Below are 24,424 nucleotides of genomic sequence, written 5' to 3'. Positions count from 1 at the left end.
CTTCTGAAATTCAAAATGTCTGTGTTAGACTTCCTTGGTGATTCTCTCCCCACATGTATGCTGAATTTGATGGCACTATGGTCACTTTTCCCTAAAGGGTTGATGACACTGACGTCAAGTACCAGGTGCTGGTTGCCACTCAGGATCAAGTCCAAGGTCACCTTCTCACTGGTTGGTTCCAAGACCAACTGTTCTAGGGCACAGTCATTCAGTGTATCTAGAAATTTGACCTCTCTGTCATTACCTGACTGTGAATTTACCCAGTCTATGTGTGGTTAATTGAAGTCACCCATTATTACAGCCCTGCCTCTCCTTGATGCCTCCCTGATTTCCTGCTGCAACTCCCAGTCACTGTCAGCATTTTGATCCGGAAGGGATAGCACATCCCCAGTAGCACATTTCCTTTCAGGCCTTGTACTGTCACCCACAGGGTTTCTGTGGAGGACTACAGTCCACCTAGGTTTTCTACTTTGTTATATTCTATCCCTTTAACATACAGTGCTACTCCACCTCCAAGCGCCCCTCTCTGTCCTTTCTATAGAGTTTATACCCAGGGATAACTGTGTCCCACTGGTTCTCACAGTTCCACCATGTTTCTGTTATGCCCACTATATCTATTTCTGTGTTAGCAAACAAGCACTCCAGCTCACCCATCTTGACTCAGAGGCTTCTGGCACTAGCATATAAGCACCTGTACACTGAATCTCTTACCTGATGTATGCTATCTTTTTTTTGGCTCTTTGACCAGCTGGCACAGTGTGCTCTTTAAGTGGTTCTGCTCTGTCCCCTTCAGTTTTATCTGAATCCTTTGCACCTTCGCACTTTGAAGGATGGTATTTGCTGAACTGGATACTGCTCAGCTCCTGTCGGCTATTCCCCAGACATCATTTTAAAAGCTGCTCTGCAACTTTTTTAAGGGCCATCAGTCTGGTTCCATCTTGGTTCAAGTGCAGCCCATCCCTTTTGTACAGGCCTTGCTTGCCCCAAAATGTATCCCAGTGCCTAACAAATCTAAACCCCTCCTCCTGGCACCATCATTTCACCCATGCTTTAAAACCCTTCAGCTCTGCCTGTTTCACTGTACCTGCATGCGGAACAGGTAGCATTTCTGCGAATGCTACCATGGGGGTCCTGGACTTCAATACACTACCTATCAGCCTAAATTTGGCTTCCAGGACTTCCGACTACATTTCCCTACATTGTTGGTGCCAACGTGCACCACGACAGCTGTCTCCTCCCCAACACTGCCTAAGAGCCTATCTAGACACTGTGTGATGTCTACAACCTTTGCACCAGGCAGGCAAGTCACTGTGCGGTCAGCATGTGGGTCACAAACCCATCTCTCTATACCTCTAATGATCGAATCACCCATTACAAGGAGGCCCCCTGGAGGAGTATCCCCTGTGCAAGAGGATATGGGTTCATCTTCCATGGAATGGGTACCTTCTAAAACAGCATTTCCCACTTCCTCAGACCAATGTCCTCCTTGCCTGAGACCTTCATTCTCCCTGACAGCAAAGGAGTTTTCAGCCCTTGAGTGGGATGCCTGTACCAGGTCCCTGAAGGTCTTGTCCACATGTTTCTCTGTCTCTCTGACCTTCTCCAGATCTGCCACCTTGGTCTCAAGAGAACTAACTTGTTCCCTGAGAGCCAGGACCTCCTTGCACCAAGCACACACCCATGACTTCTGCCCATGGGGCAAATAGAGATACATGTGGAACTCTGTGCAATACATTGGGAAGTGCCCCCTCCCCTGCTGACTTTCTGTTTTCAGACTGGTTTTGTTGGCTGTTTAAAGTATTTAGAGATAGTTTATTAGAAGGATAGGACTCAGCTGTATTGGTCAGCTATTTAACTGTCCAGACAGCCTTTCTCAAGAATATGAGGAAAGATCAGTAATTATATGAAGAAGGGATTTGTACTTGCCTTCTCTTCTCCACCTGGCTCCTTGTGATCACAGGGGCTTGTTCCTGGCTCCCCTGCACACTTCCCGCAAACTCCTGCGAAACGCCAACATCCGGTTTGGTATCCTTGTTCCCTATGCTCTATTCGCTTTGCTCTTGGGCCTTTACCTCTTATGTAGAAAGTAGGCTTCAAACTGAGACACAGGATGTGGGTCAAAGGAATGCAGGGCCTCCCAGAGCCCTAGCTGATTCCACCCCCTCTAGGTAGAGACAAAACACTGGAGTTTGCTAGCAAACCCTGGCAAATGCTAGCCCTGGGAAATCATACACACACACACAGACTAGGACCTATCCCTTAAAGAGAAACCAGCCCCTCAAAATCTCCCCTTCTCCTGTTAGTTAGTTTGAAGGATCATAGGAACATAGGAAGCTGCCATATACTGAGTCAGACTATTGGTCTATCTAGCTCAATATTGTCTTCACAGACTGGCAGCGGCTTCTCCAAGGTTGCAGGCAGGAATCTCTCTCAGCCCTATCTTGAAGAAGCCAGGGAGGGAACTTGAAACCTTCTGCTCTTCCCAGAGTGGCTCCATCCCCTGAGGGGAATATCTTACAGTGCTCACACTTCTAGTCTCCCTTTCAAATGCAACCAGGGTGGACCCTGCTTAGCTAAGGGGACAAGTCATGCTTGCTACCACAAGACCAGCTCTCCTCTCTCAAAGGAGGAAAAGGCTAGATGTTGTTCTGTTTAGAAAAGCTTTCTCACCTCCTCAAGCTACTCTGCTCTTCCCAGGTTAGGCTTCAAACTGAGACCAAATAAATAAATTCTCAAATATGTAATTAAGATGAATCTAATGCCAAGGCTCATATATATTTTAAGAAATATTTTAAGAAGTCTTCCACTTGTACCTTCATCACATTTTAAGCAAGTCTATACATTAATCAATTACTTCTTGTGGCAAGGACACCCACCCAGAATTTTAGACATGGTTCCGATCCTTTCCAGCATAAAATCTTACATTGTGGGAGAATCCCTGTTTGATATTGCTCGTAAATCTTTTTATTGGGCTAACTGGGCCACCCACAACATCTTTACACTAGATCAATTGATCTCTTCTGAGACTGTTTTTAAATCTTTTTATACTTCGAGAGCTGAGTTTGATTTATCTGTAAATGCTAGCTGGCAGTTTATTCAGCTAAAACATTTACTATCATAGGTTTTTGGTCCTGATGCAATTGCAGTTTCTGAAACATCATTTCTATTATTAGACCTGGAACATCTACTGGATACACCTTAACCATTGCTATTTGAGAGCCTGCGTGGTGTAGTGGTTAGAGTGCTGGACTAGGACCGAGGAGACCCGAGTTCAAATCCCCATTCAGCCATGAAACTACCTGGGTAACTCTGGGCCAGTCACTTCTCTCTCAGCCTAACCTACTTCACAGGGTTGTGAAAGCGAAACTCAAGTATGTAGTACATCGCTCTGGGCTCCTTGGATGAAGAGCGGGATATAAATGTAAAAAATAATAAAATAAATAATAATTCCAGAAGCTTAAAGACATTGACAAGATTGATACTGGTTACATTCAAGATCTTTGGAGCAATGATCTTGAATATCTTATCATTAAATCAATGGTGGGTTGCTTTGAAGACAGTGAAGCATGCCTCCTTGAATCTCAAAATGAGGGAAATACAGCAGAAACTTTTATTCCAAGTTTATTGGACACCTCAGAGAATGTTTAACAAGAGATGGCCAGAGACTTCTAGGTGCTAGAGGTGTAATCTGTATGAGGGTACACGTATGGTCTGGTCCTGCCTGGTGAGTTACTGTGCCATTTTGGCTTGATATATCCATAAGGTTGTTAACTTGACATTGCAGCAAGCACTGTCAAGGACATTCATATTTTGTTGGGGTGCATCCCCCAGCATATGGAATCTAGCATTACATCAAGAACTGTGGATTCTTTGTACTTGGGAGGGAGGGTCGCCAAAAAGATTATTACACAGCACTGGAAGGACAAATTTACTCCTGAACTGTAACTTTGGATAACTGACATGTGTTTCTTGTCAGTATTTGAACTGTCTTTATTTTTCCCCTGAGAGAAAGGTAAAGAAGAATTTTCAGCTATTTGATTGAATTTAAATGAATGGTTTATGCTTTGAAAACAAAGATATATATCCTTAAAAGAAGGTAGCTTCTTTTCTGTTCTTCCCTTTCTTTTTTCCTAGGTAGTATTTTATTTTTATTATTGTATTATGTTAATGTTTAAGGGATCTTCTTTTCTTCTTCTTCTTTTTCCCCTTTTTATTTTATTTTCCTGTTGTACTAACATATATAATTGCTATCCTTGATCATGTTATATGCACTCTTGTAATCTTATTGAAATAAAAAAATCTATTGCATTCAATTATTTATTAATATTAATTAAAGAAACTTTTGATTACAGTAATTAAAGTCTTATTAGTGGCTAGTGCTCACTTCTGCCAAGGAGAAGGGTGTGTGTGTTGTTCTCCAATCAACTCACTGAAAGAAAACATGTGATTCTGCTGCGTGTGTGTGTGTGTGTGTGTGTGTGTGTGCACAGAGACAAGAATAAGAGATATTTGTGATTGAAAGAGGCATCTATATCATATTGTGCTTGTTCTGGTGAAGTCTCCCACACTGATTGGCTGAACAGACGTGGTGGTGTGGAATATTCCATTGCTCAAGGAGTTAACCAATGGCTGATGGAGAAATCACTTCAGTACCATTGGGGCTGGTTTGGACAAGATGCTGGCCACTACATGCAGTCAGGATGGGGCCATGCTAAGACTGCAACTATCTTCACCTCACTGGAGGATGTCCTAACTCACTATTAGGGTGTCCCTTACTTGCGTATTTAATCATCTGAATATCCCCCTCATTATTTGTGGAACCGCTATTCGCGGTTAAATGTATCTACAGGTGTCTAATAGACAACCATTTCCAGTATTTGTGGATACTAATGGGTTAAAACCCACATATCCCCAGTTCCTAGAGAGCTGGAAGTGATCACAGAGGTCACTTTTGGCTGCTATTTTGTCTCAAGGTGGCCAGGAGGAGCAATTTTGTGGCTCCTTTCTTGAGAAACATTGACTTTCCCTCCATGAATTTTCATGGTTTGGGGGGCCATTTCCTCCTTTAGGAGGCACATGGGGGACCCACAGAGCACACCACAGTAAGTTCTGGGCTGTTTGGCGGCCATTTGGGGGGCTTTTCTCTTATTTTTTTCTCCACCCCAGAACATATCCCCCCTTTCCCCATAGCCCAAATGCCTCATTATTCCATTACTCATGATTCCATTACTCACAGTAGTAGGTGAGCAATAGAACCCTCGTGAGTAACAAGATCCCCCGTACAGACAAATGAAAAACAATTTCATTTCAATTTTATAAAATGAATACATTGAATAAATAAATAAATAAATAAATAAATAAATAAATAAATTTTGTAGTGAGGGAGATCTGTGATCCTTGTTTAAATTCTTGAGAATGCAGTCAAATATTTTGATAAGCTGCCAGTCTGACATCTCCTGCTTTGAATGTCCTCTGAACTGTTCTCCTCCTCATTGAGGAGGCTGATAGTGGACGCAGGCTTTATATTCCATCTGCATTCTCTGCAGGCATGTTTCAAAAGGGATACCAAGAACACATTTTAGTCTGATGCATCATTTGTAAACATTGCTAATGTGGGGACAGAAGACAGAAGAGAGCCAGGAGTGTAGCCACCATTGTGCGAATGGGTTCAAAGAACCCGGGCCACCAATGGTACGAGCCGCCTGAAAAGGATAGGCAAGCCAGCACTCGCTCAGGGCTCCCAGTAGCCCAGGTGAGGGGGGGCTTCATTTGGGGCACACCCCGAGCATGTGACTTCACATGCACGGGTCGTTTTCAGAGGGGCCGCCAGGCAGGGCTGGACCCAGGCCACCACTCAGCTGGCGCTGCACCTGAAGAGAGCACTTGTAAAATCATGCGTACATTCTGACTAGTATGAGTTTGACATTTGAATCATAGGCACAGGAAATACATTTTAAGTATCCCTTGCGAAAATGTTATGCAAGCACACAATATTCACCCAATCAACACACAAAAAAGCCCTATGCTACATTACCGAAGAAAAACTCTCAAAATCGTACTGGAAATACTTTGTCAGAGCAAACTTTTGTATCTAGCATATGAGCTGCTATAACAGGTGAAATAAATACTCAGTGCTCACATACTAAATTTAGAGTCTCTTCAATACCCAAATTAAACTGGAGGAGGTAGGAAAAAAGCTTAACAATGGTCTTTGCTAAATTTGACATATCCCTCCTCAAATACTTCTACTACAAAATCCCTTTATGTTCTTTTAAGTAGGACAGCTTCCTTCCTTTGTGTGATTTAAGTGAGGCACAAAGAGTCAGGAGCTACCCATTTAAAACATGCACACAAAAGGGAAGATAAGCGAACACAGGTCTTAAACAACCAAAATGCTTAACACTGCAAAAAGGAGAAAAATTGAACAGAAGAAAAGTAGGGAGTAGAACAACATTTCACTGCACCTCCTCAGCCTGCATGGGTTTGATTGTCTTTTCAATGGTAAGTGTCTGCTTTATTTTTTTAACATGAAATGCTGGAGTTGAAGCCTCTGCCTTGGGAGCGCTTTCTACTGATCCCAGATGAGTAGGGGTGGTTTATGGTTTATATTCAGAGCAACTTCCCTTTTTAGGAGGAGCCACCAAATCAAAACTATAAGAAGAGCTTTGCTGGATCAGGACAAATGTCCATTTAGTCCATCATCCTGTTTCATACACTAGCCATCAAGATGCCTCCAGGAAGTCTAGACGGAGATTATAAAGACAATAGCCCTCCCCAGCAAAACCTCCCCAGGTTTTCCATGGCATATGAACTCTGAACATGGATGTTCCCTACGGCTTGTCACAGCACAACCACCTTTTTTACTCCTCCCTCCCTGTGGTCTCTATTGCTGCCATCAGGTGGAAATCCTTTTTCCTGAGGCTGCTTCCACCAAAACAAACACTTCAAAGGTCCCACTATTTTAACTTTAGGTCCCACTATTTTAACTTTAGATAGGGCAGAATAGCCTTTGGATGTGTGTGGGAAAATACAAAGAAACCCCAAAGACCAGAGAGTATAAATAATCACAAGCCTCTACAAAAATCAAACAAGTTTGGTATTAGAGAAATATATCAAAATTCTTCTTACACACACTTTTATTTTCTAACATGAGCAATAGGATGTAAAATAACCTGATAAATTATTATCTACAATTAACTAAGACTGGTTAAATATTATAGTTAGGCTACTAGTCGGAGGGCTACAGGCCATCTCCAGCATCAAAGGCAGGATGCCTCTGAGTACCTGTTGTGGGGGAGTAATGGCAGGAGAGAGGGCATGCCCTCAACTCCTGCCTGTGGCTTCCAGTGGCATCTGGTGGGCCACTGTGTGAAACAGGATGCTGGACTGGATGGGCCTTGGGCCTGATCCAGCAGGGCTGTTCTTACATTATTAATCAAGGTCTTACAGTTCTTCCAGCCACTTTCCCCCCCAAAGCATCTCCTTCAGTATTTACTCACTCTTTGGATCACCGGCTATGGTTTATATATCCTTCCTCCCCCATCCAACTCCTAGCCAATCAAGAGGGCAGCATTGGTTTCATTTCTACTTATCCCCTTGGTTTCTCTTCTCTTCTTCTTAGGTTCAGCTTCCCTTTGCATGAAACTGAAACTGACCAGTTTTCAAGAGCACATATTTTTTCTCTTAACAGGCAATTATTTTACAACTAAATACAAAGATAACCAAATATAAAATGGAAGGATATGTTTGTCCATCACATGACTATAGACCAATCTTCCATGAATTCATCTCCTCTCCTCTGAAAGCCATGTAAAAGCACAACTATTTAAGATAGTGGGAGATGTATGACTGGATTTACCATATTTTTTCAATAAATGGTATTGGTTGGGGGGATTTGGATCAGGATCATGGCACTGGTGGATCAGGGAAATGCTTCTGAGCGGCATTTTCTCCTGCTTCCAAGGACCAATTTCAACTGAGAAAATAGCATAGGAGGAAAGGGTTAACTCCACTCTTCCAGTACTGCTTATTCCAGTCTGAACTGGGCCTGCCATAGTTGTATTTTACTATCTTCAAAACTGCAAGAGATCTTGCATATGGATCTCATGCATCATGTCCAGACGGTGGCCACTGGTAACCAGTGGCCACCATCACATTTTGCAACAGTGAATTCCATGAAGTAATTATGTAGGATTAATTCAGACAAATGCCGCCTGGCATGCACAATAAGTGCACTGATAGCATGTCTGCCATGCAGGGGTGTATCTAGGGGTAGGGCAGGCAGGGCACGTGCCCTGGGCGCCACCTGAAGGGGGGTGCCATTTTGTAAAATTAATTTTAAAAAAAATGGCTGCCAAAACCAAAATGGCCACTGTGCATGCTCAAATGGCCTCTATGAGGCCCTAGGTCATGCCAGGCCTTGCAGAGGCCATTTGAGCATGCGTGGTGGCCATTTTGTTTTCAGTGGCCATTAAAAAAAAAGATTTTTTTAAATGGCCACTGCACATGCTCAAATGGTCCCTGCAAGGCCCTAGAGGCCAGTGGGGGCAGGAGGAACCTTTGCAAACCCCCCAGCCTTTAGGAAGCCCCACAAAGGGGCTACAGGTAAAAAATAATAATATATAATATAAGTCACTGTACACATATTCAGATTGGCACTATGTACAGAGAATCAGGGCTTGTGATTACTGAGCTGATGCTTATGAGCTAGGATTGTATTCATTTGCTCTTACTTTGCTTCTTGTGATAAGTGAGTTAAATGTTATGTCTTGCTAATATGGCTATTAATGGTGAATTTGTCTTTGAATCAGTGTGAAATCCTTAATATTAATGCCCACTGGGAGTTTCTTGCTCTCTTTCTCTCATTTTAACTGTCTTTCTGAAAGACTAGAATATATTCCAAGCAGTGGCACAGTTTACTCTGCATAGCCTTTAATTATTTCCAGAGTATCTGGGAAAAGTCAAATTCTCCATTGATTTTTAAAACTTATGTAATGGTGATGCAACAATACATAGTAGAGAATTAGACAGGCACTTCTGTTTAGTTTTCCAAGTACACCTCCACATAGTATTTGGGTATTTCATGAGCCCCAGCATACTGAAATTTGTAGTTTTCCAGCATTTTTTGCTCTGGCTAAGTCCACTGCTAAAATAGTTTTTGAAATATTAAAAGATTAACGAGCCTGACTTGTATTTTTCAGCTGATATTATGGTAAAGTTATCTGAAAGATGGGTGTCAGATGCTTGGACAGGGAGCGCAATTTCAGTGTTTGCCCTAGGCACTATTTTCCCTAGATACACCTCTGCTGCCATGACATCACAGGAGAACATCCTGATGCACTTTAACTGTGTGATGGGGGCATTCAACTGAATCGCTCCTCTACGCGAACTCCAAAATCTTGATAAACAGGGTTTTAGACCATTCACATGTGACTAAAGGATGCCACAAGTGCACATTGGGGTGTCCTTCTGTGATGTCACAGCAAGCACCTTCTTGGCACATCCTGAACTTATCAAATGTGCCAGGTGGCACTTGTCAGATCTGGCCCATATTACATGAATAAATCCTTTATTTTGTCTGTCCTGAATCTACTGTCCATTCATTTCATTGGGTGACCTCAAGTTCTCCTTAGGCTCTCCTCAGAGGGAACTCTAGTTGCATGATACCCTGCAAGCACTCTTCCTTTAATAAAAATTCCAAATGGTGATTAACATTGTCACGAACATTTACCATATTCTATGAACCATTGCTCGCTCTCTCAATCCATATTGTATCAAACTATACAATACGCATTGTATTGAGAGAATGTGATTTTGCTGAAAATGAACAAGGTGAATGATGTGTTTGGCTTTATAGAATATACATACCCTGTGTTTGAACTGGAAGACTGTGATCCTGAGAATACTCTGATCTTGGAAGTAATTTCTACTGATGAAACCAAGCAGGGGTGAAGCTATAATGGGGTGGGGGGGATATCCCTGAGGGAGAGGAGCCCACTGACTAGGTGACAGCTTGCCTTTTGCTTCCCTCATGTGCCCCTGAAGAAGAAGGCAGTGGGGCAGGGGTCTGTCTTCACTTTTTGTCCCAGGGCCCACTCCAATCTTGCTACACCCCTGGAACCAGGAAAAAGGAAAACCAAGTAACAGCATTTGAATGACAGTTCCTTATTTGTAGTTCTTGTCAGTACAACTGTGTTGATCTTACTTATGAGGAAGTTTTCTGATTTCAGGGAAAGGTTTGTGTTAGGAGCTGGGACAAGTCACTTGAGCAGAGTAAGTGTCTGTTGCCTGAACTCTGCAATAGGAGACACAATATGGCACTCAGGGTGCTTTAAAGCATTTGCATTGCTGGGTGCATGTCCATATACTCTCAGTGCAATTTCTATGTCAACAGCTTCTCATCTGTCAGATATACAGGCACAAATTATACTGAGAGAAATCTCAGATTAATCAACATCTCTTGTTTTGTTGATTTATTTAAAGAGATTCATGTTGGAGATGCAGCGCCTGCATGATATCGACTCTTAGCACCAGTAACCCTATTGACTAGTAGGGGCATTAGGAACAGAGATAGCCCATAAGGGTATTCCCTCTCTGACCATGGTTTCTCTACTCTACTTGCCTTTTGTTAGACTGATAATCTCAGGTTACATTCTTTCATTTGAGAGACCGACTTCCTTCTTCTCCCTCCCACCCCCACCCCACTTCCTGCATGTAGCTAGCAATGAGACACAATAGTTTTAATCTCCCTGATGTATTTCCCATCACGTGTATGCTAGGATGACAACTAATACTAGCATTGATCTGATTGTGAGTCTGTGCAATATGAGGCTGAAAGAACAGAATTTAACTGAGCATGTTAATCAAATTGTGGACATTTCAAGAAGGTGTGAAAGGGAAAATGTAACAACCCCACATCAAGTAATTACTGGATTTATTTTGAGCAGAAAAGTTTCAAGTGATACATTATGTTTTGGAATCAAGAGAGGAAATTGATTTGGAATTTTTTATTTCAAGACTTCAGGATTTTTATATGAGAGTTGTAGCCTCTAGTGAGCTCTCTGACCAAAAGGGTCAGCCTACAGCATTTCAGATCAAACAGAAGAGCAAGGTATGTTGGCTGTGTAGGAAGCCAAGCCATTTGCAAGTCAATTGTTCTCAGAATAAAGGCCCTAGCCCCAGTAGGGAGGAGGCACGCATGATGGGCCAGGAGGAGGCTGGGTTCAGGAGGCGGAGCAGAGTAACGAATCCCAGGAGGAACTCTCGCTGCTGGTGTTATCTCCCAGGGCACGCAGGTGTGAGAAGCAGCATGACCAAGTCAGGGAGTTGAGATGTCCTGATTGAGGATGGCTGACTGGGTGGAGCGCTGATTGATTCCAGCTGGCAACCTGCTATCAATTCTGCAGCTTCACTCGGGAGGGGTTTCTGGAGACAACTTGTCAGCAGCCTTGATACCTCCCTCTGTTATGCCTTGGACCCTTGGATTTGGGACCTTTGGATCCTGTGAGCTACCTTGGTTGCAGGGAATAAGGGTTGGACTTGGTACTCGGTAGTGATTTGTTCTCTTGTGCTTCTTTACAGATGCTGGATGCAACCCTGTGCCTGCCTGGAGGAAGTGTGTAACCTGAGACATCTCTTTGCCTGCTACTACGTCGTAAATTATGGACAGTGCATCGTCTGTGGTGGGTTTATGACAATCAAGAGGCTTGAAAGTTCAACCCTGCCAAGACATAGGAACATAGGAATATAGGAAGCTGCTATATACTGAGTCAGACCATTGGTCTATCTAGCTCAGTATTGTCTTCACAGACTGGCAGCAGCTTCTTCAAGGTTGCAGGCAGGAATCTCTCTCAGACCTATCTTGGAGAAGCCAGGGAGGGAACTTGAAACATTTTGCTCTTCCCAGAGTGGCTCTATGCCCTGAGGGGAATATCTTACAGTGCTCACACTTCTAGTCTCCCATTCATATGCAACCAGGGTAGACCCTGCTTAGCTAAGGGGACAAGTCATGCTTGCTACCACAAGACCATCATGTGTCTGTTTGAAAAGCAAGGGAAAGAAAAGCTTTCACCAGAAAACAGAGAAAGAGCCACAGCACCCCATGTAGGAATGTGCACAAAACCGATTTCCCCAGTTCAGTTTGAGTTCAAACTGGGCTCGAACTGAACTGATAATATTCAGTTTTGGCACCTCTAATGAGGGACCCAGCTCAGCTCAAATTTGAGCCAGTTTGGGCCCTGTTTTGGGTGACAAAGACTTGTTTGTTTGTTTGTTTGTTTGTTTGTTTTTTAAAAGGTGACTTGCCTCCTCCAAGGCCTCACCTCAAATGGCCCATGCACATGCACAAAGGCCTCTAAAATGGCCACCATGAGCTTGGAGAGGGCCGTAATGGCCTGAGGGAGACTGGGGGGGGGAGCCATTTGTGCAGAGGGGGGAACTGCTGGAAACACACACCCCTGCCACCAGCAGGCCTCCTTGAGCCAGTTCACACATTCATAGTCCCCTGGAGTTTATTCATAGTGATGTTTGTGAACCAATGCAAGTTGAATCATCAGCAGGAAACAGATATTTCTTGACTACTCCTGATACACTTTTAATTATATGCTAAAAGAGAAAAGTCAAGTTTCTGAGAAATTTAATGAGTTTGTTGCAATAGTGCGCAACAAACTTGACAGACATCCTCAGAGACTAAGAAGTGAGTTCACATCAGAGGAACTGGTCAATTACCCAAGGTAACAAGTCATTTAACATGAACTAACAATCCCTTACATCCCATAACAGATTGGTGTAGGCGAAGGAAAGAAATGTTCCCTATTAGAGATGACAAGGTGAATGTTGCAGGATGCAGGATTGGCAAGCAAATTTTGGGAAGAAGCACTCATGAATGCCAGTTACCTACAGAACAGAGTGCCAACCAAAGCAGCAGATGTAACACATTTTGAATTATGGCATCAGAACAAACCCAACTTAGGACATATCAAAGTGTTTGGCTCAAAAGCATACATATATGTTCCTAAAGAGGAAAGGAATAAACTGAACTGCAGATGTGAAGAAGGAATACTCTCTGGATATACAATGGGAGGGAAAGGATACAAAATTCTTGATGTGGCTACTGGAGCAGTGAGAATATACAATGTAGTATACTTTGATGAAAGACAAAGTCCAATCACAAGTGAAGTGCCAGAAATTGGACCGGAAATCCAGATGAGAAAGGAACCAAACATAGAATAAATTCCCATAAGCCTGGAGCTAACCAGTGAACCAGAAGCAGAAGGGGAAACAGAAGTTGAGCCAGAAGTGAGACACTCACAAAGATCCATCAAAGGAGTTCCACCCAGGAGACTCTCATACATGGCCAGAAAGGAAGAGACCCAGGAACCCTGTACATGGGAAGACATTGAAAGACTGCCAACATGTGAAGCTGCAGAAGAAGAGAGAGAATCTATACACAAAAATAAAACTTGTCATTTGTGGAACAACCAGCTGGAAGGAAGTCAATAGTATGCAAATAGGGCTTCAAAACCAAATACTATACAGAAGGAGACATGGAGCACTACAAAGTCAGATTAGTAGCCAAGGGATACTCTCAAACATTTGTTGAAGTATGATGAGACATTTTCAACTGTGGTGAAGTATACTTCAGAAAGAACATTTCTCAGCATAGCAGCAGCAAGGAAGATGCAAGTTGATCACCTAGATGTGAAAACTGCATTTCTGCTTGGAGAAATAGAGGAAGCCATCTACAGAGGACAGCCACCAGGATTTGAAGAACCTGGGAAAGAGAGGCTTGTATACAAACTCCAGAAAAGCATCTATGGCTTAAAGCAAGCTGCTAGAGCAAGGAATGTGATGCAGAACCAGATGTTATTCAAGCAGGGGTTCATGCAAGGACAGGCTGAACCCTGCCTATAGTCAAGATTCAAAAATGATAGATGGACTTACATTTTGACTTCTTTGACTGAAATAATGAATGATGACTTGATTATTTGCTATGAAAAGAAACAAGACAGTCAAGAGATTGTGGAGCACCTGAATAAAGAAGTTATTCTTTAGAAGAACTAGGAAGCATTTCCTATTATCTTGGCATTCAAATAGAAAGAGAAGAGGATGGAAGTTCCCTTCTCAAGCAGAAACAGAAGATAAAGGAACTTCTAGGATGTCTGAAATTGATAGAAGCCAATGAGGTCAGTACACCAATGGAGACAAACTTCCTAAAGCAAGATCAAGACAGTGAGCCATTGCTAGACAACAGTCTATACAAAAGAGCAATTGGGAACCTTCTGTACATAGCAACAGTCACAAGGCCAGACACAGATGCAACAGTGGGAATACTAAGCAGAGGAGTTAGTACACCAACCAAGAATTCCTGGACTGGAGTCAAAAGGCTGGGAAGATACCTGAAGGGAACAGAACACTTGCAATACCAGCAAACAGCAACCCCAGATTAGTAGAATACTGAGCCGAAGCCAGAACTGATCACAAGTCTACAAGTGGACACCTGTTTTTCTATGGAGGCTGAGCCATCAGTTGGACTAGCCAGAAACATTCAATTGCTGCACTTTCATCCACAGAAGCAGAGTACATATCAGCTGGCCAAGCATGTCAAGAAGCCACATGGCTACACAAGTTACTGTTAGACTTTGGAATCAATGAACCAAAGCCAACTGAGATGTTTAGGGACAACCAAGGGTGCATCCAACTCTCTCTGATGGGGGAAAAAACCTATTTGCTTTCCTCCCTCAAGGTTCATGATGGTCCCTACCCCTCGCTCTCAGATTGTAGGGGAGGGAGTTGTTTCATTCACTGCTTCCTCCTGCTGGACTAAACTTCTCTTCATCGGCTTGTCTAAACTTGTCATGGGCATGCTGGAAGACTCCGAGGAGGAGCTAGAGATAGAAACAGAGCTGACGGCAGAGGAAGGTGGGCAAGGACCGGAGGTGGCAAAAGAGAGTGGGTCTAAAGCACAGGGAGTCAAAGATGAGTTACAGCCAGCTGAGGCGGCTCTTGTGGAGGAAGCACAACCAGTCTCAGCTGTGCAGAGGCACTGATCCAAGAGACAGCAAGAGCTAAGAAGATGCATGCGTATAACAACAGGCAAAGCTGCTGACTCAACAACTCTTAATTAACAGCACCAGGGGGCTCAGCCTATTTAAGATGCCTGTAACATGCCTTCCCTGTTGATAGGAACAACAGTTTCTTGCGTGCTAATCAGTTGTGTTCCTGTATTGCCTTGACCGTGTTTGGACCCTGGACTGTGTTGACCTTGCCTGTGATTTCACTTTGGACTCTGTCAGATTTTGGACTGATTCGGACTGGACCTGGTTTGGAGAATTTATTCCTGTTGAATTTTGCTGTGCTGCTTCTGTCCCCATTGTACTTCGTCTGGCTAGCCTGACAGATTTACGATAAAACTTCTCATGTTCTGGCCTCTCACTGGAGGACCCAAATCCCACCTCAACACTGTGAGTGGGCAAGTGATAGATTTGTTGTAGACCACCATTTCTGCTTGTCATGTAACCTGTTATCTTGGTACCTTCACTGGCAAGTGAGTAAGGTTCAGCAGACTGTTCAGTGCCACATATCCCACAGTACAACATCTTGCTCTCTCTGCATTGCCCCTACATGTTGGCTCCTTTGGAATATTTGGAGCCAGAGCCAAAACATCTAGTGGTAAAATGCAAACATTATGAGTCCAGTTCACACTCAGCATCGTGTAGTGCTGAAAAGGCCAAATCTCCTGAAGAAGGCCATGGCTGTCTTGTTTCTTTATGGCAAAAATAGCAATGAGCAACAGATAATGCTCTTTTCTTAAAGGCTGTGTCCATTCTGAGAACCAAGAAAGCATGGATACACCAGGTGATACAGATAAACAGTCAATGGCATCCAGGTGAATGTTGCATGTGCCAAATAATGTGTGCATGCAATGAGGGAGGAGTAGTTTTTGCTGATCCTTCCTTTCCTCTGTAGTCCACTGTGCCATCTGAAAATATGTCCCTAAATATCCCTCAGGGACATATTTTAGGAAGGCACAAAGGACAGCAGAAGGAAGGAGGGATGGGCAAAACTAATCCCTCCTCTGTTGTGTGCACAAAACATTTTTAGGCATGTGCAACATTAGTCTGGGTGTCACTCATTTTAGAAATTATTTTCCTAAATTATTGGGATTGCTTTAATGAAAGGTGGTATATAAATTTAACAATCAATCAATCAATCAATCAATCAATGGCTCTTAATGTTAGAAGTATATAAAATAAACAAAGCCACCATTCTGATTTATGGTTATTTGTAAAACTACACCAAACTGTCTCATGAGAAATGGCTTTGTAGCACAAATCACTTCACCACAACCATTCATTCATTCATTTGATTTCTATACTGCCCTTCCAAAAAATGGCTCAGGGCAGTTTACGTAGAGACATAATAAATAAATATGATGGTTCCCTGTCCCCAAAGGGCTCACAGCCTAAAAAGAAACATACGATAGACACCAGCAACAGTCACTGGAGGTAATGTGCTGGGTGTGGGTAGGGCCAGTTACGCTCCCCCTGCTAAATACAGAGAATCACCACGTTAAAAGGTGCCTCTTTGCCAAGTTAGCAGGGCCAAGTTAGCATGGTCATTCATGTCATGACCAGTGAAGAGGACTGATATCTCAAAGGAAGAAATTTTTTTAAAAAAAACTGTCTCAAATGCTAGCCTGATGTACCAGAACCCAACTCAGTTTCTCTCTCATAAGAACAGCCCTGCTGGATCAGGCCCAACGCCCATCTAGTCCAGCATCCTGTTTCATACAGTGGCTCACCAGATGCCACTGGAAGCCTACAGGCAGGAGTTGAGGGCATGCCCTCTCACCTGCCGTTACTCCCCTGCAACTGGTACTCAGAGACATCCTGCCTCTGAGGCTGGAGGTGGCCTATAGCCCTCCAACTAGTAGCCATTGATAGACCTCTCTTCTATGAAGTTATCCAAACCCCTCTTAAAGCCATCCAGGTTGTTAGCTATCACCACATCTTGTGCCAGAGAATTCCACAAGTTGTGTGAAAAGGTATCTCTGTTTGTTGGCCCTAAATTTCCTGGCAATCAATTTCATGGGATGACCCCTGGTTCTACTGTTATGTGAGAGGGAGAAGAAATGCTCTCTGTCCACTTTCTCCACACCATGCATGATTTTATAGACCTCAATCATGTCATCCCTCAGTTGTCTTTTTTCTAAACTAAATAGCCCCAGGTGTTGTAGCCTTGCCTCATAAGAAAGGTGCTCTAGGCCCCAGATCTTCTTGGTTGCCCTCTTCTGCACCTTTTCCAGTTCTACAATGTCCTTTTTAAGATGTGGTGACCAGAATTGTACACAGTAGTCCAGGTGTGGCCGCACCATAGTTTTGTATAAGAGCATTATAATATTAGCAGTTTTATTTTCAATTCCCCCAGCATGTAATTGGCCTTTTTCACAGCTGCCCCACATTGAGTCAACACTTTCAATGAGCTGCCCGCCACAACCCCAAACTCCCTCTCTTGGTCACAGTCACCGACAGCTCAGATCCCATCAACGTATACTTGAAGTTGGGGTGTTTTATCCCAATGTGCATCACTTTACACTTGCCAACATTGTACTGCATTTGCCATTTTGTCGCCCACTCACTCAGTTTGGAGAGGTCTATTGGAGCTCTTCACATTCTGTTTTGGATTTCACTACCCGGAAGAGTTTGGTATCATCTGCAAATTTGGCCACTTTGCTGCTTACCCCTAACTTCTATATAATTTATGAATAAATTAAAAAGCACCGGTCCCAGTACAGATCACTGGGGGACCCCACTTCTTACTTCCCTCCATTGTGAAAACTCTCCATTTATACCGTCCCTCTGTTTCCTGTCCTTCAACCAGTTATCAATCCACACATGTACTTGTCCCCTTATCCCATGACTGCTTCTGCTTGTCCTTTCAAGTCACAGATGGTTCAGGAGGAGTCCAGTCCAGAGAAATGTCCTTCCCTGTGAGTTGATCATATGATCGGCACCCTGCTCAGCATACCAAATCCAGGGCATTCCTTTGTGGCATGCAGCTTCATGTACAAAGAGCAGTTTCAGACCCAAAGGCAGCAACCTTCATGGCTCTTGTTTTATTTTTCACTATACTGCCTAATAGATGCTTTGTTGAGCTGTACATTTCGTGCTGTGACAAATTATTCCTCTTCTTGTGACAGGGCCTCCAGCTGAGTCTGCTGTGCTTAATTAGGAGAAAATGCATATTTTAATCCGCCCTGTGGAGCAGTAACATTTCACTGTGTGGCCTTGGCAAAGCAGCCATTTAACCGTTTCTGTAGAGGTTTCTTTTTGCAGAGCATTGCTTTAATGTCACAGTATTTCCCTTTATACCAGCACTGCTATTCCCGCAGGTATCAGAACACGGACAATTAAAGCCTACTCTATCATGTTGGGAGCCAATGATATTTCCCCCTTGATAGAGTCCATCACCACAGACCAGCTGCTGGTTACTGTTACAGTATCCGTTCTTTTTCCAAGAGAGTATAGCCTCCCTCTAGGCGGACTCAGCCATATCACCATTCATTGGTGAGCAATGGTATGAAGTTTTGACCTTCCTCTTCAGTGCAGCGTGTCAAGCTTTTCTCAGCTTGAACTGTGGCAATTAAGAAAAAACAACCCTACAAAGCTGTGACCTTCCCTTAAGCATTTCAGTTACTTAATACCACAGCAACAGCTGGATAACAATGTTGTTTTTTCTCTTCAGCTTCTTTTTACCTAGCTATTTCAGGAGGTAGCCTGAAAATATACAATGATGGGATATTTATCCAATGGAACAGAAGTGTGTGTTTGCGAAGGTATGAACAAAACGCCAGTTATTACTGGCTCTGGGTAATATCTATCTATCTATCTATCTATCTATCTATCTATCTATCTATCTCAGAACATTTATATGACACCTTTCCAATTGCAAGGACGCTCACGGCATCTTATAAACTAGATTAAAACAACAGAAAATAAGTCAAATTAACAAAACCAAAGTAAGAATTAACAGAACAGAAAAAACTCCAGCCACAAAGAAGAGAGCCAGCAATTAAAAACTCAAACCAACTAATTAAAGTTCTGCTGAAAAGCCAGGTCTGTAATAGATGCTGAGAAGTAGCCAACGTGGGTATCAAATTGCTCATCAAATGAACAAGGAGTTCATCTAGGGGGCCACCACAGAGAAGGCCACCACTAACCTAACCACAGAAAGTAGGAGGCAAGAGACCCTTTCTAACTGATTTTAATAAGTGGGCAGATTCAAAAGGGAGGGGAAGTGATCCTTTAGGTATTCTGCTCTTAAGCCTTTTAGGGCTTAAAAGGTGATGACCAGCACCTTGAATTCTAAATAAACCAGAGAACCGGTTTAGTAGCTAAGCAGACTCCAGATCTGTTCAGCTTCTGCAGTAAACTCGCTGGGTGGCCTTAGGTTCCCCCTTAGCTTCAGCTGTAGTATGGATATAACAATATTTACCCTACAGGGTTGTTGTAAGGATAAAAAGATAATACATATGAAGTGCTTTCAACACAGACAAGCGACATACAAATGCTATGTATCATTATTTGAATTGTTCCCAGAATGCCAGTGAAGCTGGAGCAACAAGCTCCTGAAAACTAGTGCTCATTCAGAAGCCTGGATGGTAAGCATGATAGACTGGATGGTGGAATGAAATGCATTTCTCCTGATCCCACAGCCCAATGGTGGGGGGAGGTTCTATTGTGCACACATTTCCCCAATCATGAGTCCCCCCCCCCATTCACTTCAGTGGCCAAGCTAATTGTGCATGCACAAGAAAAGTAAATGATGAACCCTCTATGTGCAAAAGTTCCATATGTGCATCACAACTTGCCTGAGACACTGGATCAGGACAAGAAAGCTGACAGCATTAACCATCTGTTAGGATGTAATCATATCCAATTTATTTCACCAACAGTTTTAATTCATATCCATTCCATGACATATATTTAGGTTTTTGTTGTTTTAAGTGGCTTCCCTGGTGCACCTTTAGACCCAGCTCACCCTCCAAATCCTGACAATGGGCTTGTAGCCCTGCTTTTAATTAGTCAAATCAGTTTGGCCACTAGGCACTGGAAGTAGTCTGTCACATCTGAAAAACTGGCCAGTAGTATATCAAATATAACGCCGTTTCAAGCATATCAAATATGATGATGTTTCCTATTATGCAAATTGGCCATGGCACTGGGAAATTTAAGACAGAAACTCATTTCATATAAAGCATGTAACATCTGTTACATTTCCATGCATTTTCTCCACTACTGACCTGATCTGAATCTGAACCAGCGAAACATAAAGACAAACAAGAAAAACCTCTATCCAAAATACTAAGCATAACACCTATTTATCCTTGCTCTGTGAGTGGCCAATTGTTCTCAGATTAATATAATTGAAGTTCATTTTTCATTCACTGAAATTAGATATAACAGGACATTTAAATATATATCTTACGACACCACAGTTTTTAGACAAAAAGGTAAATGGCAGTTTGCAGCTCTATCTTCCCTTTTAATTTGTGGCAATAGGGCAACTGACCCACAGAGTCTAGAACTAACTACAGGGGGCAGAAGTACAGGAAGTTCCCCTCCCCTCTGCCTCGTGCTGCGGGGAGGTCCTTTTCCCCAGCCCAGCTCAGCACGAGGACCAAGAAGGGTCCTGATTGGCTGGCCGGGCTTGGTGGGCGTGGTTTCGGCCGAAAACGGCCGTTCCACGCTCTGAGCCGACCAGTCCTTTTGGATTGTCGGCGAGAGAGGAGCTCTTTAGTCGAGCTCCTTTCTCCTCTAGTGGGGGGGGGGGTTTCGCCCGAAAGCGGGCGTGGGGGCATTCGGCGGTGGTTCCGTCGCGGCGGCAACAGGTTTCCGGGCTTGTCGGGGGTAGCCCCGGAGAGGCGCGGCTGCAGCTGCGGGGGTTGTTCCGGCCCGGTGGAGCCTTCTCGTCGCGGCGTATTTCTTTGCTTCTGGGCTTCGGCCTGTTGGGTTTGTGGGTCCCTTAGCCACTGGGGGGTGGACAAGCCAGGGTGTGGGGTCCGGTGCGGGGGCGGGTGGCTTCCGGGGGCCCCCATTTTCCTGTTTTGGGAAGGTGCTGGTGGCTTTTCCTAGTTTGGGCTACTGATTTTGCTGGGGCCTTTGCAGGCCTGTGGTTACAAGTCTTCCTCTGGGCTTTGGGGGCTTGCTTTGGGGGGTTTTTTGTCTGTGTTTATTTTTTACTCCTATCTGGTATTGTGTGCTGTGATGCCCCGTAAGGCGAAAGAAAAGAAAGGGGGGCGTCCCGTTCGTCCGCCTAAGAGGCCTGCACCCCCTCCTTCTTCCTCAGAGGAGGAAGATGAGGAAATGGCTCTTATTCGTGGCTTAATCACCCGTATGGAGGCGCTAGAGAAGGCGAAGGCTGCTCCTTCTGACCCGGGGGCCGGGCCTTCTGGCGGGGGTGGGGTTCCGCCTCCCAAGGTTCCCCGGCGGACCAGGGGGTCTGCCAGGAGTCAGCTACTAACGTCTATTTCTAGCAGGTTGGAGGCGCTGGAGAGAGGATTGAACCCATCAGGCCTGGCCCCCCCCGGGGGGCCGGAAGCGCCTTCTGCTCCTGAGGGACCAGCCCCGGCTCCGCCTGTTCCTGTGCTGCCATCTCCCGTGGACCCGGCTCCTGATGTTCCTGCGTCATCGCTGCCTGTGCCTGCCGCTTCAGTTGGACATCCGCCTGCAGATCCGGCTATGCCGTTGGTTCCGGGTGAGCCAGCAGCACCGACACCTCCCGGCGGCACCGGCCAGTGGCCTGCTGTTCCCTGGCCGATTCCTGCCATGGGTGGATGGGGGCCAGCTTCCTACTGGTCCCCCTATACACAACACTTGGGTATGGGTTTTCCTTTGGCGTTTCCTGGGGTCACGGCTGGTACACAGGGTGCAGCAGAGCAGGTATGGTTGGGCGGGCGGCCTGCGAGTGGCCCGTTCCCCTCCCCCAGTTTTCCTTCTTCAGAGCAGAATGCCGCTAATCGGCCTGGGTATTACCCAATGGGGATTCTGCCTTCGGCCCAGCACGCCCCCTACGGGGGCATGGGCCTTCCCTTAGGGGATCACTTGTTGCCTTCTACCAGGGAAAAGATTCTCAAGGGGGAGTATGTAGACATCTTTAGTCTTCTATTTAGGGAACCAGAAGTTAAACATAAGGAGGGTGAGTCTTGCAAGGAGTATGAGGCCACCAAGAGAAAGCCAGTGGAAAAAACATGGAATAACTGGCTGTCTGGCTTTACTATCTACATGGGCGTGATACTTCAGGCGCAGCCGGCTCGGGGCCCGGCTCTCCTGAAGTATATGGATATCATTCACCGTGCTGTCTCAGATTTTGCTGGATCTTCATGGATCCGTTATGATGAGAGTTTCCGTATGAGGGCAGCTTTGGATCCCACTCTGCCGTGGGATACACCTCTGCAGGAACTATGGCTGGTGATCATGTCTCCAGCTCGCCCAGTTGAAGGTGACCGCTCGGATAGTGGACACTTGTTGTCCAGGCCTTCCGGGGTTTCGGCCGCAGCGGGGGCGGGCCAGCAGTGGGTTCAACCCCATCTGGTCTGCTGGGAGTATAACACCAGCGGCAAGTGCTCTCACTCCCCCTGTCGCTTCAGGCACGCATGCGGTTTTTGCGGAGCAAAGCACCCCAGTACATCGTGCTCCCGAGCCAAACCTGGTGGTCCCGGGTCCAAGTTTAGGCCTGGAAACAATCGGAAGGGTGGTCCCCCCCCACCCCCTTCGGGTAAGGGGCCCCAGCCCCATCAGGCTTGACGTGTTAGAGCGCTTGCTGATGGACTACCCTGACCGGTTGGCAGCCTCTTATCTACTTTTGGGCTTTCGGGATGGCTTCCGGATTCCTTCCTCTGCACGCCGGGGGCTAGGGAGTCCTCGTAATCTTAGATCTGTGGTGGGCAAGGAGGATGTGGTATTACGGAAGATTACTAAGGAGGTGGTGGCAGGTAGGGTGTTAGGCCCCTTCGATGCCCCTCCTTTTCCCCGGTTACGAACCTCGCCCCTTGGAGTGGTTCCAAAAGAGGTTCCTGGTGAATTCCGGTTAATTCACCACCTTTCGTATCCCAAAGGGTTGTCTGTCAATGATGGCATCCCCGATAGTTTGTGTTCGGTTCGTTACACTTCCTTTGATGAGGCAGTCAGAGTAGTTAGGGGTCAGGGCCCAGGGGCCCTTTTGGCCAAATGTGATATTGAATCCGCCTTTCGCCTGCTGCCCGTTCATCCGGACGACTTTGAGTTGCTGGGCTTCACATTTGCTGGCCAGTTCTATTTTGATCGGGCCTTGCCAATGGGTTGCTCGATCTCTTGTGCCGCCTTTGAGGCTTTCAGCTCTTTTTTGGAATGGGCGGTCAGGCGTAGGGCGGGCCTTCAATCTACAGCTCATTATTTAGACGATTTTCTTTTTGTCGGTAGGGGCAATTCAGGGGAATGCCACCGCTTGTTGCGCTCCTTTATGGGGCTGGCGGAGGAGCTTGGGGTACCGCTGGCTAAGGATAAAACTGAAGGGCCAGTTACCCGGCTTTCCTTCTTGGGTATTGAGATTGATACGCTTGCTGGTTGTGCTAGACTCCCGCAGGCTAAACTACTAGTGCTGGTGGAGCTGCTTAGGGCCTTAGGGCGGGCCCGTAAAGCCTCCCTTAGGGAGCTTCAGGTGGTAACGGGGCATCTTAACTTTGCTTGCAGGGTTGTTGCCCCTGGTCGGGCCTTTCTGCGTAGGATCTGTGACTTGACAATGGGCCTGCGCGCTCCCCATCACAGGGTCCGGGTTACTGAAGGGGTCAGGGCTGATTTGTCCCTTTGGGAGTCCTTTCTGGCCGGCTACAATGGGGTTACTTTTTGGAGACAGGAGCAGCTTTTAGAGGCTGATCTGCAGGTCCATTCGGACGCTGCTGGAGGTGCAGGTTTTGGGCTTTACTTTAGGGGCCGCTGGTGTGCTGCTCCCTGGCCTCGGGACTGGTTTGAACGCGGGGTAACGCGGGATTTGACCTTTTTGGAACTGTTCCCAATAGTGGTGGCAGTTCACATCTGGGCTGAGGAGTTTGCTGACTCCTCAGTTCGTTTCTGGTGCGACAACCAGGCAGTGGTGCAGGTTGTCAACTCTCAGTCTTCGCGCTCCCCTAGGGTTCTGGTTCTGGTCAGAGCTTTAGTTTTGCAGTGTCTGTGGGCCAACATTTTGTTCCGCTCCCGCCATGTGCCGGGGATTCGGAACGACATCGCTGACGCTCTGTCTCGTTTCCAGGTGGACAGATTCAGAGCGTTAGCTCCCGAGGCTTCTCTGCACCCGGACCCCATGCCGGCTTTCCTTTGGCAGCTTGGCAGGTGGAGGCGCAGCAGGCGATAGCGGCGTCTCTGGCGCCTGGCACCAGAGTTAGCTACGC

General features: G+C 45.4%; 1 protein-coding gene across 8 annotated transcripts in view; it reads left to right on the top strand.

The window, feature by feature from the left end:
- The window catches only part of LOC128329305 (uncharacterized), a 262,592-nt gene extending 238,415 nt beyond the window's left edge, over nt 1–24,177 (top strand). For 6 of the 8 annotated variants that reach the window (XM_053260241.1, XM_053260233.1, XM_053260239.1 and 3 more), the window contains 3 exons: nt 11,581–11,681; nt 18,745–18,835; nt 21,536–24,177. In XM_053260241.1, coding sequence (XP_053116216.1) covers nt 11,588–11,681; nt 18,745–18,835; nt 21,536–22,805 — 1,455 coding nt within the window. In that variant the 5' untranslated portion in view covers nt 11,581–11,587 and the 3' untranslated portion in view covers nt 22,806–24,177. The other 2 variants (XM_053260240.1, XR_008309611.1) reach the window with 2 other exon arrangements.
- The last annotated feature ends 247 nt before the right edge of the window (nt 24,178–24,424 follow it).

Source organism: Hemicordylus capensis, chromosome 6 (assembly GCF_027244095.1).
Source record: "Hemicordylus capensis ecotype Gifberg chromosome 6, rHemCap1.1.pri, whole genome shotgun sequence".
NCBI lineage: Eukaryota > Metazoa > Chordata > Lepidosauria > Squamata > Cordylidae > Hemicordylus > Hemicordylus capensis.
Note: the sequence above shows the minus strand (reverse complement) of the source record. Positions and strands in the feature narration are given on the sequence as shown.